Source organism: Paramormyrops kingsleyae, chromosome 5 (assembly GCF_048594095.1).
Source record: "Paramormyrops kingsleyae isolate MSU_618 chromosome 5, PKINGS_0.4, whole genome shotgun sequence".
In the NCBI taxonomy this organism is placed as follows: Eukaryota; Metazoa; Chordata; class Actinopteri; order Osteoglossiformes; family Mormyridae; genus Paramormyrops; species Paramormyrops kingsleyae.
Window position 1 is genome coordinate 24,150,522 of NC_132801.1, and position 15,028 is coordinate 24,165,549.

The window sequence follows — 15,028 nt, forward strand, 5'->3', positions numbered from 1 at the left end:
TAGATAACAATACCCAATTGCTTAATTTGACTGGTTTCATTGATATTTTTTTATCAGTTTTTAACTTCCACGGGGGTCAAGCTACATCATTGGAAAACACCGAGGTCAGGAAAGATGCAAGATGGCTACCGTGGTGTGTCCGAATGCATACTGTACCTACTACATTAACGGCCAAGTAGTAGGCTTCTAAGTTGTATTGTAATCAGTATGTATTGTCTGTGGCTAGGGTCACAGAATTTATGTTTTGAGTGTAGCTCAAAGGTTACAAGTAAAATCCTGATTTTGAGAATAACAGAGAAGGGCAGGTGCTCAAAGCGGTGTGTCTGTTCTCTTCTGAGCATTCCTGTTCAGTCTGACAAGGTCATTATCTTAGTTTGACATTTGATGGCTGCTGTTATTTAGGGTTATTTATGTGGCGTATCCTGTAACAAAGTCACATCCCATATTAAATTATGTTCCTGTTCCTACATGACTTCCTTATCCTGTCTTTCCAGACAAAAGCTGATGTTTCAGTGAGAGACAGTGAGGGCTTTCGTTTAAACTGCCATCATTTCCATTTGGATTAACCATCTCTAGTTCACTTGCTTTTTAATCGTAGCCAATAGTAATACACTCACACAGTTATTGTTCTGCTTCTTATTCTTGATATTTGTATGGAGATATTTCAGGTAAAATTTCTCCTCCTAGAAACAAGCGTCCCCCCCCCCACCCATCCTGAGGCTCCTGTTCCCGGCCTTTTGATAACCTGATGGGGAGGCTTACTTTTACTTCCCTCTATGAAGCCCTCCTCTTCTTCTTCCTCCTGTTCTCCTTCCCTCACTGTAGCAAAGCCAGCCCAAACAAGCGAATGACAAGAGTCGCAGCAAGAAGGGCAAGGAGGCCAGACCCCGGGTGAAGAAACTGAAGTATCACCAATACATCCCCCCCGACCAGAAGGTGGAGCCCAGTGAGGCCCCCATGGACTCCTCATACGCCCGACTCCTACAGCAGCAGCAGCTCTTCCTGCAGTTGCAGATTCTGAGCCAGCAGCAGCAGCAGCACTACAACTACCAGACCATCCTACCCGCCCCCCTCAAGTAGGCCACGCCCCCAGCCCCGCCTCACAGATTTGGGAGAACGTGGTCTGTCAGATAGCAGGTTCCTTGACCCACCATGAGCCCGGCCTTACACTCCCCAGGCACCTTAACCCTAACCCTACCAGACCATCATACCCACCCTCTGAAGTAGGCCACGCCCCTAGCCCTGCCTCGCTGATCCGGGAGAATGTGGTCCACCGGATAGCAGATCCTGCAACCACAGGCACATGGAAGTCACTGGTCACTAACAGGAAAATGCAGGCAACTGCAGGCAGAAAAAAAAAAAAAAACGAGTGCTTTTTGACAGAGATCCGAGTGACCAATCAGGAAGCACAAGCGAGTGACCAATCAGGAAGCACAAGCGGGTGAACTTGGGCCAGAAGCCGCTAAGAGGGTTTTTTTTCCAGTGTCTGTGGGTTTTGCAGAAATGGTTGGAGTCACGCTTCAGACAGCGTGAGAGATACTGATCAAGATCTTTTATCTCTCCTACATCTAAACAGTTACATTTATAGAGTAATTGTTGATTGACAGAATATTTGAAGTAGCAGTAATGATTTACAACATAAACAGTAGTTGTACTGCACCTTTGGATGAATAAGCTGGGCTTATATTACCCTTGCTGGCCAATAAAATGCAATTTCCATATTTCTGCTTATGGAGAACAGTGTTTATTTCATTTCCATTCACTGAGTTTCAGTATTTTTTAGTAACTTACTGTGGAATACTTGTGGATGATTTAAAATGAGTATGAATTATAATCCAAGCCAAAATCAAAGAAAAAGGCAGATTAGCTGCATTCAGTGGCATTAAAATCAGCCGGGGGGGGGGGGGGGGATGCAGGTCTCCTTCATACCAGCATTTCTATTTTGATGGGAATACTGTGTGACTCGCCGCCGTTTCCATGTCTTATTGTTCCGCTATTTCCCGAGCAGAGCTACAGCAGGAAGTCTAGCCAGACTCTTCCTCTCTCCCCCTCTTCCTTCCCCTGTAGGCCACTGGCTGACGGGCACGTAGCTACTGCCAGCATGGCCCTCAACAGCAACAATGCTCTGCCCAACTCAATCATGGTGTCCTTGCCCACCGCTGCCCCCATAAGGCCTAGCAACACCCTGACCAATCGCAAGCCTGGCCCACTGCCGCCAAACCTGGAGGAGATGAAGGTGAGAGATTTGATGGATGCAGGGATTCCACTGACGCTGATGTATGAGTAATGCACCATTTAAGCGGTGAACAGTGATGTCTGGAAGCTAGGAGATGAAATCTGTTTGTTACGGCTGGTAAAATGTTTCTGCAGGTGGCCGAGCTAAAGATGGAGCTGAAATTGAGAGGCCTGCCCGTGTCAGGGACGAAGACAGACCTCATAGAGCGGCTTCGGCCTTACCAGGAGAGCTCCAGCGGCGCCGGCCCACAGACCACCTCCACCAGCAGCGGTGTGCCCCCTGCCTCTATGGAGGTGACCACCTCGTTGTCCAGTCAGCACCTGTCATCTATCCAGCAGGGGGCGACAGAGTGCATGAACGCTACTCCCCCCTCTTCGCCCTTGCTCTCGGAGCTCTCCAGCGCCAGCCTGGAGGAGGTGCTGGCATCAGAAGTCTCGAAATCACCACACAAAGTGGGCCCTGAGGAGAAGGACCGGCGCCTCCACGAGAAGGAGCGACAGATCGAGGAGCTGATGCGCAAGTTAGTACAGGAGCAGCGGCTGGTGGAGGAGCTGAAGATGCAGCTGGAGGTGGAGAAGAGGGGCCAGCAGGTCTGCCAGGCCGCGGAACCAGCCCCTGCTGCCGTTGTGAAGGAGGAGAGCTGCATCCCCCCGAATTGCACGACCGTCTGGGCCCCCCTCGTCCAGCCAGCCTCGCTTACGGTCAAGCAGGAGGAGCCTGTCACACCCTCTCCTCCAGCCCCCATCCCCCCGGTCGCACTGCCCCCCTTTTTCATCCACCCGCACGTGTCCCAGGTCCTCGGGCAGCCCCAGGCCCTGATCCCCACCCAGCCTGGCACAACCCAAATCCTAGTGCCCGTCTCTCTCCCTGCCAGCGCCACCACCATCCAGCTACCCAGCGCCAGTGTAAACCTCAAGGTACCGTGGCCGTACCTGGGGGTGGTGTCCACTGCTGCCCAAACACAATGCAGACTTTGTTTGTTGGGCTGAGATTGTCCTCAGAATCGCCCCAAGGGCTGGGTTAGGAAACAGTAGCATACATCATGGAATTGATCTTGGTTATTTCTCTGTGTGTAAACCTAATCATTATAATTTATTTTGATTGTCATATATATAGATATTAATTAGTATGCTTATTAAATTATATTCCAATATTATTTTTATTATAGTGATATCATGGTTGGACAAAGCCTTTCAGTTGTAAAGTGATATTAACAGTAGGTGTTAAACAAGGAGAAAAGGACGTCAGGTGCTTTCTGTGTTTAAGTGTAGTTTTCTTGACTGTTTAGACGCAGCCAGTTGTCCAGACTGCTGTCCCAGTTCAGAGCCAAGGTCTCGTGCATCCTTCTGCCCCGAGAACAGACACGTCGCCCTCCCAATACAGCAGGCAAGAACAGCACATTGCTAAGGTGAGTCAGAATTAATGATTGCCCAGCTTGGGGAGGAAGAGGTGAGGTTTTACTGAAGCAATCACTGTGAAAAGATTACAACACTCCTCTGGAAAACAAGCTTTATGGATGAAAGAAACCTTCAATCACCAATGAGAAGATATTTGGTTTGCAAACCGTCTTGGTAAGTCACACGCGATGGGACCTGTTAAAGGCTGATTTAAACAGCAGAGAAACAAGTCAAGTATATGATTTGGCTGTAAAAAGTATTTAAAAAGTATAATGTGTAATGAAACTGACTTTAAGTGTCTATTTCAAGCTTTTGCGTGTTTTGCTAAACTTTGTTTTTTCAGGGTTTTGTGAGGGTCTTAACCTTAATCGTGTAAATGACAAGGATGATTTCATTGTAACGTCACTCAAGCAATAACATATATAATATCATCGCAAACATATACAGCAAAATTCCAGCGGCAAAGTAGTAATTAATTAGAACATATTGTGAATATTCCAGTGACTTTAACTCTGAGGGGATGTACTTCTTTGTGAATGCTGTTAGTTTTTAGTCTTTCCATTCCGTCTTATGAAACGAATAAGGTATTTTACAGTCTTTGGAAATGCTATTCATGCACAAAAGGTGTTGCAATGGCCACTTTTTAGGTTTCAGTTAATGACTGTGATATTTCTTTGCCCTGTTATGGAGTAAGATGTACTTAGTGAAAATCAGACAGAGAGTGATGACAGATGTGAGCAGCTGGAGCAGATCTGCCCCCTTGCAGCCTGAGCAGAGCGTAGGACGAGCTGGGCAGCTGTGCATCACTGAGCAGGGGGCTTCATATCACAGCACCTGCCTGCCTGCCTGCCTGCCTGCCTCCGTGCTGAGCCTCCTGGCACACATTATGTCTGTGATGTGCTCTTCGCTTCCCTTGTATGTTGCTTTGGAGAAACGTGACTGCTAAATAAATACAGACATGGACAAATTTCTGATGCCCTTACAGCGCATTCAAAATAGTGCTTTATGCCTTCTGAAAAGTGATTAGATTAAAAGCAATTGTCTCAGGTATACCCCTGTGCCTTTGATATGTCATCGAGTAAAATGTGAAAACAAATAAATTATTGCTTATTCTACAAAGTAGAATTTTAAAATGGCCTGGTCAAATTTGATGGTACCCCTAGAAAAGATTATAAATAAGTGGATTATAGTGATTTTTCAAACTGTTTTCTTTAATTAGCATCACGTATCTTCTATCTTGTAATCAGTCATTCAATCTGTTTAAATGGAGAAAAGTGGTCACTCTGCTGTTTGGTATCTTTGTGCGTACTACACAGAACACGGACCAGAGAAAGTATTGGAGAGAGTTGTCTGAGGAAATCATAAGGAAAATTATAGATACGCTTGTTAAGCACTAAGGCTATAACAAGTTTAAGATCCATGGGACTGTAGCCAACCTCTTTGGATATGGCCACAAGAGGAAAACCGACCCCAGATTGAGCAGAACGATAGAATGGTGGACAAAAAAACCAAAGACAACTTCCAAAGAGATACAAGATGAATTCCAAGGTCAAGGTCCATCAGTGTCTGGTCACACGATCCGTCGCTTTTTCAGCAACAGTGGGCTCAGTGTAAGAAGACCCAGGCGGACTCCACTGTGGAAAGGAAAATGTGAAAAAGCCAGACTGAAATTTGCTAAAATGCATATTAACAAGCCTCAGTGTTTCTGGGAGAATGTCCTTTGGACATGTCAGACAAAACTGGAGCCTTTTGGCAAGTGACATCATCTCTATGTCCACAGACAAAAAGAAATATGAAGGTTTACAAGAAAAGACCGACTGTGAAACATGGAGGGGGCTTGGTTATGTTTTGGGGCTGCTTTGCTGTGTCTGGCATGGAGTAGCTTGAATCTGTGCAGGGCACAATGAAGTCTGAAGACTATCAAGACATTCTGGAGCAAAACATACAGCCCAGTTTCAGAGAGCTCAGTCTCAGTGCCCATGAATGGCTAACAGCCCAAATGTTATCATACAGCAACCAATATAATGCATTACTGACTGAAACGTTTACCTTTGAACAGAAAGTATTAGGTATATCTCTGTACTGAAAGACCTTCTTAATACGTGCAATTATACCGTGTTGTCTTGGAATAAAAATGCAAGTCTATATGGGTTTTTTTTAATGCGCGATTTTATACTGCCTAAACGGGTATTTTTTTACCGTGTCTAGAGGGTAAAAATGCTGTTTGGAGATGTATTCTATCTCACGGTTTATACCCGATGATGCTTGGAAACTGTTTGGTCGGAACACAGGTTTACACGCCTGTGGTCTGTGGAACACACTTTGGCAGAGCATCTCTACATTCCGACTGGTTGCCGCCAAACCACGTCGTAGCTCATTACCATAAAGTTGATTAGGCTTCTAAATATTAGGTTAAGAGACCCATCATTTTTGGCCATGCTATTTTCATTTGTGTTATTTCAAATATCCTGCTTGATCTCAAGCAAAGTCAGATTTTTATTAAATGTGGAATGAGTAAAGATGGGTGCCAATTACTTTTGTCATTTTCCAGTTATTTCAGAGACAATTGTGGGTTCTTCTTTTGTCATGGAAGGGTATCAACAAATGTACCCAAATCTGCACATGTAACTGCAGTGTGTGCACTTTGGTCCCTAAACTCTCCTCCCAACCTGTGAAATGGCTGCCGATGGCCGGTTTGCCGATTGAATACCCGTCACTCGCCGACACACGCTAGCTGGACGTGTCCCAAACTTGTGGGTGGCTCCGGACCCTGGGTGACGACTTGCCAAACGGCCCACAGGGCTGGGCGTCTCTCCCCGCAGGCGGCTGCTGGCACTTCAGCAGGCTTTAGCCAACTCCGCCGGCCCTCTAGTTCCTGTTCCGCAACCCAGCCCCATGATCAAAGCGGAATCTAAACAAAGCCTTGCAGATAGTTCAGTGGTAAATGTGCCTGTTCCTTGAAGCCGCCATTGTATATTGTAGACTACCTGAAATGAACCGTATTAATACCTAAAGCAACTTGAGGCGTGGTCATTGCTGTGAATTGAAGTACTTCAAATAACGACAGGTAATTTATGATACATGTTTATATTAATTTCTATTTACAGTGGGTAAATAAAAATATATATCCTCAAGTTCATCTTATCAAGAGCACTAAGTTGGCACACTGACTGAGTTGGGACACAGTTCTTATTTTATTTTCTGCTTAAATTGTCCAGTCAACCTTTGCACTTTCGCAACATATCGTTTTTTCCAGATCACTGCTCTCGCGTGAATCAGGAACCCCCCCCCCGCTTCGGCCATTCTCACTTTCAGGCCACTTTTCCTTTTTTCATATTGCTCTGCAGACCTTTCCGTTATGCACCACTCCAGAAACTGGTTTCCAGTACAGCGCCAACCAGAACCATCTATTGAAAGAAATACCCCAGTGCTTCCTGAACAGCTCCCCGGAGAGCAGACCCCCCACCGTTCTCCCCAACGGTCCCGTGAGCAAGGTACTGCTCTGTCCTCCGCACGCCGACACATGCCGAATGTGTGACGTTATCCACAGTGTCGTGCCTGGAATGTTCCATTAAGAAAAGCCTCCCCTGCCTTCCCTCCAGGCTCCATCCTCCTCTCCTCCCACTTTCATCCTCCAGCCATCTACCTTCTCCAGCCACACCCCCAAGAGCAAAGACCCGCCCCGCTATGAGGAGGCTGTCAAGCAGACACGCAGCCTGCAGGCTCCCACTGTCGCCCAGGTGAGCTTTATCAGCTTACGCCTCATTCTCGCTGCCATTTAAGTGGCCAGGTGCACAACTAGCACAGAAACTAGCCGCCGTACCCCAGACGGGTCGACCAGGAGGGAGCAGGAACTATTATAGTACTCCAGTCTACTGGAGATAAAAGCACACATATGTTTCTCTAGGTCTTGTTTAGGTAGACAGCCTCTGATTTTGGATATATTGTTGATGATAAAATGACACCTTAGTTATCTTTTTGATGTGGTTTGTGAAGTTTAGGTCCTCGTCTATTATGATACCAAGATTTTTAACCTGACCTGAAGTCTTTAAAGTCCTAAGGCCCAGAAAAGCATTCAGTTTGAGTCTTTCAACTTTGTTACCAAAAAATATTATTCCAGTCTTTGTTTAATTGGAGGAAATCCTGTTGCATCTAGTAATTTATTTTCTTGAGGCACAGACTAAATGAATCTACTGGACTACAGTCATTTGGTGACAGAGCTAAATAAATCCAGTAAGCTATGATAAGCTAACTTGCTGTCTTTACGAATTTGGGCAAGTGGGAGCATATAAAGATAAGAGGGGCCCCAGAATTGATCCTTGAGGGACTTCATACTTTATGGTAGTATGTTTGGACTCATAACTGCCTATAGTGCCTTCTAGATATGGTTTGACCCATCTCAACACTCTACTTGATAGGCCTTCCCAGTTTTCAAACCTTTCTAACAATATTTTATGTTATCAAGACAGCAGGTAGATGGTTTATGGTGGTGCACTAAATCCTCCAGGGTTTTGTAGCTGATAGCATTATATTCAAACATGACAGCCATGTTCTGCTTATGTAGTAAGATGGTTGTCGTGTCATTGCCTAAGGGGCTGGAACAAATAAGTGATCTATTGTCTTTAATTTTGTTGTTGGAAAAAGATGCAAACTCATTACACTTTTCAGCTGAAGAGAATTCAAGGATTGACTGTGTTGGGGTATTTGGTAATTTGTCCACAATAGCGAATAGTTACTGTCGATGCTCTCGTTAATCATATTAGAGAAATAAGTCTGTCTGGAAATGCTTAGCTCTGAATTATACATTCAAAGTCTTTCTTTATAAATGTCAAGGTGACTCTGAAGCCTATTCTTCCTCCATTTACACTCTGCATCCTGTGCTCTGTCTCCTGTTACAGATGCCTACAGTCACCAGTCAGCAAATGGATGACCTGTTCGATATCCTGATAGAGAGCGGAGGTAAGCATGTGCTGTTTTTCAGCTGTGGCAAAACACTTTTGAGTAACACTTGTGTGCCTCAGATTTGAGCATGTATGATTTATTATGAACCAGTGCTTCAAAATGTTCTAGCTATTCATTTTCAAGGCCACATGTACGATGGGGTTCATTGTTATAAGAAACTTTGTTAAATGTGCCTGGCATGCAGGGTTAAGATTTCTCCCCGGGCTGAACTCTTTGCTTTCTGGTTCCTTGGTGTCTGTTATTTTTTCTGTTATGTTTGTCCCTGTTTACGGTTTACCCAGCTTGCACCTGGTTTAATTCTCTTCTGCTTGTATTTATGTTACTAGTCTTTCCTAGTGTTAGCCCTCAGTGTTCGTCAGTGTCCCCTAGTTCCTGGACTTGTAATTTATTCCACAATTTATTGGTTGATTTTGTTATGGTCCGCACCTGCCCCCTGTTAGTCCTTGTATCTCTATCTGTATTTAAGTGCCTGCTCTGTTCCCTAGTGTATTAATTTGTGGTTCTTTTAGTTGATTCTTATTTTTCCTGTTTGGTTCTTGACCCCTTGGGGTCCCTTTCTCTCCCGTTTTTGTGAGTTACTTTGTGGATCATCACTCCTTTTCCACCTGCGCCATGCCCCGCCTCAACACCATGTGGTCCGAGAAGGAAATAAACAAACATTAATGTTAACATTAAGTATATTATGTAGATCTACACAGCCTGTCATGATGTTTATAATATAAGGGATCACTGTTTGCAGAACTTCAAAGTCAGACTGTTTTCTTTTTATTGTCTTGTCTTGCTTCTTGCACAGAAATCTCCCCCCTCATTCGACAAGACCTGCCCTCGGTGAGGAAAGTGCTGCCCGTGACAGCCAGCGTCACCACCCTCCCTGTCAACACCGTGCTGTCCCGCCCCCTGCCCCAAGTGCAGCTGGCCCCAGCCGCCTCCATGAGCCTCGACTCCACACCCAGCCTGGCCATGCTGGCCTCGGACAACCAGCTGGAAGCTCTTCTGGACGGCACTCTGTCGGAAGACCCCGAGCCCCACACGCTGGGACTGGGGGAGGAGCTTCAATGCCAGCTGCTGGAACAGCCTCACTCTCCCATGGACACGTCGGAACTGACGTTTGCCGACGCCGTGCCTACCACCTCCTTTGACCTCCAGGATGCTAATCTGGACAACATGGAGTGGCTGGACCTGACCATGCCGGGGCCCCCGGGAGGGCTCACGCCACTGGGTATATCCTCTGACATACTTGACGCTCACGACCTCCACTTACACTGGGACTGATGCAGAACAGGCCCCGTCACCTCTAGGATGCCCAGTGAAACGAAGCGTGTAGCCGCCTCCCGTTACTGCCTGAGCCAAGGAGGACACTAAACGCATCCCTAGCAGTTAGAGGGCCGGTCACATGTGCTCACAATGGGGGTCCCACTCTAAGGCCCTGTGAGGTCACACTTTCCACGTTCGGCGGAATCCGATGATGGACTCACTCTTCCACACACTCTTTACTTAAGCACCACTAACTGACCTTTATTTTGATTGCTGTGTGTGTTTTTTTTTTTATTCTTTTTTTCGGCTGGCTGTCCTTCAGGGGTGTGCTGGTATCTGAAATTGTTCATAATCATGTGCTCTAACAGCTGGAAAGAATTTCTTGATTTTATTATTGTAATTTTGTATTCTGTGGCAACAAAGGGATCATTGGCTGCTACATATCACTATGAAAGCGGTCAAAATGCAGGTGGAATGTGTGAGTTAGAAGGGTATTTTGAAAGGCTGTTGGTCCTTCTGGTTGATCACACTATGCTGTCTTCCTTGTTTATCCATACTGTAATGGTCCTTCTCTTACCCACATACCCTATAGCAAACAGCTTGGCACATTTAACCACATCAGTATGGGTGAGCACTGCCGCTGCCCCCCTCAGAGGGATCTGACTGACATTGAAGGCTCCTTCATCCTGCTCCAGCCCACTGATTGCTGCTGGCAGCCCACTTGCTTACTGTCATCTCTGTGCTCAACACTAAGACCACAGACACTAGTGTAGCTCCTCCCACTCTTTAGAAACTGGAAACAGGTGATTTCTTTGATTTTTTTAATTTTTTTTTGCATAACAGAGAAGAATGAGGAGTTGAATTAATCTGTCGCATATGAAAGAATCTCACATTTGAAAAAACATAGCGCATTAATTTCTTCCTCGGCCCACAAACATTGCCTCCATCTGGTCATGTATGTGCGATTCAGGCGGTCAGAGGGAAAATCGGTGCTGCATTTTAGCAGGATGTCGGGGGGCTGCGCTTTGCGTTCCCCTAGAGGATACATCCTCGCTTCTGCACCACATCACTATCGAGTTGTGACTGGCGTCTAAGGAACCCTCTTGAGCTCCTGAGATGGTCGAAAGAGAGGTACACGTCTGCTTTCGCTTAGCCAGCAAACGTTTGGTTAGCTGTTTGAGAAAAGATCACTGTCGGAGGAGCTTACTTTAGCCATCTGTCCTTGTACAAAAAAATGAAAGCTTTGACCATCATGTAAATACATGTAAATTGAACAAGCAGTCTATTGTGTAAATACTTCAATAAGTAAATTATGATGAGGGTGATTTGAGTAGGGATTTTTTTATAACATTTAACTGCTGTACAGTCTTGCTGGAATTTTACTGGATACATGCACATCTAGGATGTGGAAGAGTCGCATATTCTGTAAAATTTGGTGATGCTGTGAAATGAGATACAGTGTGTGTGTGTGTATGTGTGCGCGCGCGTGCGCACACGCACATGTCTGTCTGCCCTGTTTTGTCTATCTGTGTATATGTCTGTGTGAGCGCAAGAGTTCAAAGATGGTAGAGTAAACCTGTTATTGGTGTCTCTACAGCTGGTTCTGGACCAATTCATTGTTTTGGGCACAGATACCAGTAAGGGTTACCAAAAAAAAATGCATGAGATTAATAACCTGCACAAGGCATCGGTGTGCACCATATATTTCATGTCACATTTTGCACATCTTATATTCATGCTGCAGAACAATGTTTTGCTGAAATTTGATGGAAATGCAGATGGAGAAACAAATTAGGACACTTGGATGAATGTAGCGCTCTGTTGTTAAGTCCTCTCACTGGCGCCATCTGCTGTTGTGGCATGCAAATTACAGAGATTATTACTTTGTTGCACTTAACATCAGTGCCCACCTAAATGAGAATCACAGACTTTCTACCAGAGTTGATAACTGTCAACGAGATTGTGTTTATTGGGTGGGGGGAGGGGTAATTCATTTGAAGTTTAGAATAGTCAGATGTACACTGAGAAACACAAGGGATCAGCCTCATTAATCAGTGTTGTTAAGCAGTAGTACCACTTGCCTTGCGAACACCAGAGATTATATCATGATATGTGTCCATCTCCCCCACAGCACAGTTTTCCTGTGCTTATAACAAAGTAAGCAACACAGTAGAGGGGCAGCATGGTTGCCACAGTGGGTGTGCCGTGTTTCTCTCCTTTCTGCCTTGCATGCTGGGGCTCATGCTCTCCTCACGCCTACTGCTTGGTGAGGTCACTACATACAGAATGCTAGAGATGTGGTATCGACTGTAGCAGCCATGTTTTTCTAGCATCCCAGAGGATCACGGTGAAGCTATTTGCTCTGAAGCTTATGTGCATCGCTGCATTAATCATGGGCTTCGATAGACCCCTTTTACTGGGACACGCGCCCCAGTATTTATGTAAAATCTCATGTTCAGCTTTCAGAAATCATATGGGTGTTGGGGGAGTAGGGGCCATGGCCCTCCAAAGTACTAAGAGATACATGTATGACATTAAGTTCTACTTACACTTATCTCCCTGGGTAGTAGGATTGGTGCCAAATATAGAACATCATTCTCATCTGATTAATAATACACATTCTAAATCACGTGGCACTTGGTTTTAGGTCTGAGGGTAGGAGTGTAAAAGAAGAAAGTAGGAGTCAGTGTAATTGAGTTAAATACCCCCAACAGTAGGGGGAGCCATTTATCTGTGGAGGACAGAACTCAGTGGGAGTCTAATCATATAGTCCATACATTTTGCCAAAGAGGGTGGTAGATTAGCGATGTCCCTTATCTGCCTTTATTTTCTGTGGTTTTGTTGAGGCGAACAATCATTTTTGTGTACTTCAGTGGATGGTGAAGATGTACATAGATTTACTTTTTTATTTTAAATGGATATTTTATAGTAAGAACCACTTGGCAGCCAAATAGGCCAAACAAAAGGGGGAAAAATATCTCTGTGTTTCAGTGTTTCAGTCCCCTGACACTGAGTCAGCCATTTATGATCTGGGTGTCAAAAGACAGGAATGTCTGAGTGAAGGTATGAGCAGCAGGGATCGGCAGTGCACTGGATGTGAAATCAGTGCATTGCCACACCATGGCAATCTTAGGGTAGTTATTCTGAAGCACACTGCTTATGTCGTAATTCTAGCTTTAAGGAGGCTCACTTTAACTTAAGAACATAAGGATAATATGACAGTTTCAGCTGAAAGCTGATTGAGTGTAACTGAGGTATTTCTGTCAGCCTTCTCTGTGTAATTGCTCGTCAGTCCTTCCTTGTGAATTTTCTGAGTCTTCCACGTCTTCAGTATTTTCTGTTGCAGGAATAAAACTATTGAAAACTATTCCAAGGAGGTATCAAAGATCTATCTGATCATCATTTTAAAGTCTTTTTCATATGCTGTCTCATTTATTGTTTGTACGCCATGTTTTGCACACAGTGTATATATTTATATAGATGTAATGCATATTTTTATATGTGGCATATTCATGAGCTCTATTTTGTAAATATTTGAAATGAATACACTGTCTAGTGTGTGTGTTTGTTTATATATATATGTACATATACAGTATAATACACTCATTTCTGTCAATAAAGCTGGTGATGTGCAGTGAGAATACTGGTATGTTTTTGTAAAATATTCTCATTTTCCAACACGGGACTATATGCCTGTGGTAGGTTAAAATGGTTCCTTATTTGGGCTATTTTTACACATCAGTAAGACTTGGGATGAATTATGTAACGTATGCAAAATAAATAAATGAACAAACATCTTAATAAAAATGCACTGACAGCTGTTAAAGGTTTAGACACAGGTTTGTTCATTATAAAACAGTTTGATGACAAATGTTAACCTTTGAGTTACATGCGTTTATATTTTTCTGAATTTATATGGAATATAAATACATAAAACGGTAAATTTCCAAAGTGATTAAATTACAGTAACGCATGATTAAATTATTTGCTTTTCTTATGTCAACTGCATTGATTTATTATTAATAAAATGTTGAATTTGAAAGAAAGAAAAAAAAAAAAAACAGGCATTGTGGTTTATCAAGTATTTCTTAATCTACTGCTTCATTAATACAGGTGAAAGCATGGTCAGGCTTAGCCCCGTCCCGAACCCCTCACGGCTTTATGATTAGGGCTAACCCCTTCCAGATCTCTTTAGGTCAGTGGTTCTAAACCTTTTTGCGCTGCGACCCAGTCTTTACCATCTTAGCTCAGTCGGTAACCTAGGTAAAGTTTAGGTTTATATTAACACTAGATCAAGCACGCAGTGCACTCTGAAATTTACGCCAATGAATGCCTATTGCACAAACCTGATTGGATGGGCCAATGAATTTTAAATTAAGCATCTGTGGTTTGGCTTCTTGGATTGGTTGAGCGTTCACTAGTTTTGCGCTAAGCAATCGCAGACCTAAGATCCATTTATATGTTATGTTCTACAACTGGGCTGGTAAATCTGATCGTGGATCAGCATAGGAGCTTGCTGCTTTTAAAATTCTTACTTTTCTAACTCTGCCTCATGACCCTTTCTGAACTTGGCGTGACCCGAATTTGGGTCACAACCTATGGGTTGAGAATCACTGCTTTTGGTGCTTCCATTCATTAACTTTCATAATAGCTCGCGGAACCCTTAATCTATTTATAGATTTTAAGGCAGTAGTGAGAGTCTAGTATTATAACAGTCTGATTACATTTTAAATCATTTGATCAATCATTTCAATCTTCGGCTGTCAAGTTAAATAAAAATTGTGTCCACCTTTAAGGTTACAGCAAATTTTCCTTCGGTGTCCTAGAACTTATCACCTGTTTTACCTTTTAATTGCAGTAAAATCAAATCTTTGCTGTAATCATTTTTGATTTTTCTAACAAAATTTGCATTTTATTATATTACTTGTGCTCACAGAGAAATGGAGCTATAATAATGATTATTTTTAAAAATGACCTTTTTATGTTTAAAACACTAGCTCTTACCCTGTCCAATGCATGCCAGAGTGGTAGAGCATTGTACTGAGATCTGGCTGGTGGATAGGCATTCATTCATAGTCTGTTGTTGTTCATAAATTCACCAATAGATGTCACTCTAAGGCAAAGTACTGCTGTACTTTGCGTTACAGTCCAGCTTGCCTCAGCTCCTGGGGCTGATGTT

The 15,028-nt window shown here is 43.9% G+C and overlaps 1 protein-coding gene across 4 annotated transcripts in view; it reads left to right on the forward strand.

The window, feature by feature from the left end:
* Positions 1 to 13,492, forward strand: part of mrtfba (myocardin related transcription factor Ba) — a 45,980-nt gene extending 32,488 nt beyond the window's left edge. For all 4 annotated transcript variants that reach the window (XM_072712450.1, XM_072712451.1, XM_072712452.1 and 1 more), the window contains 8 exons: positions 826 to 1,076; positions 2,068 to 2,236; positions 2,371 to 3,153; positions 3,525 to 3,644; positions 6,981 to 7,127; positions 7,236 to 7,373; positions 8,532 to 8,592; positions 9,389 to 13,492. In XM_072712450.1, coding sequence (XP_072568551.1) covers positions 826 to 1,076; positions 2,068 to 2,236; positions 2,371 to 3,153; positions 3,525 to 3,644; positions 6,981 to 7,127; positions 7,236 to 7,373; positions 8,532 to 8,592; positions 9,389 to 9,867 — 2,148 coding nt within the window. In that variant the 3' untranslated portion in view covers positions 9,868 to 13,492. The remainder of the gene's footprint in view (positions 1 to 825; positions 1,077 to 2,067; positions 2,237 to 2,370; positions 3,154 to 3,524; positions 3,645 to 6,980; positions 7,128 to 7,235; positions 7,374 to 8,531; positions 8,593 to 9,388) is intronic.
* Positions 13,493 to 15,028: the final 1,536 nt, after the last annotated feature.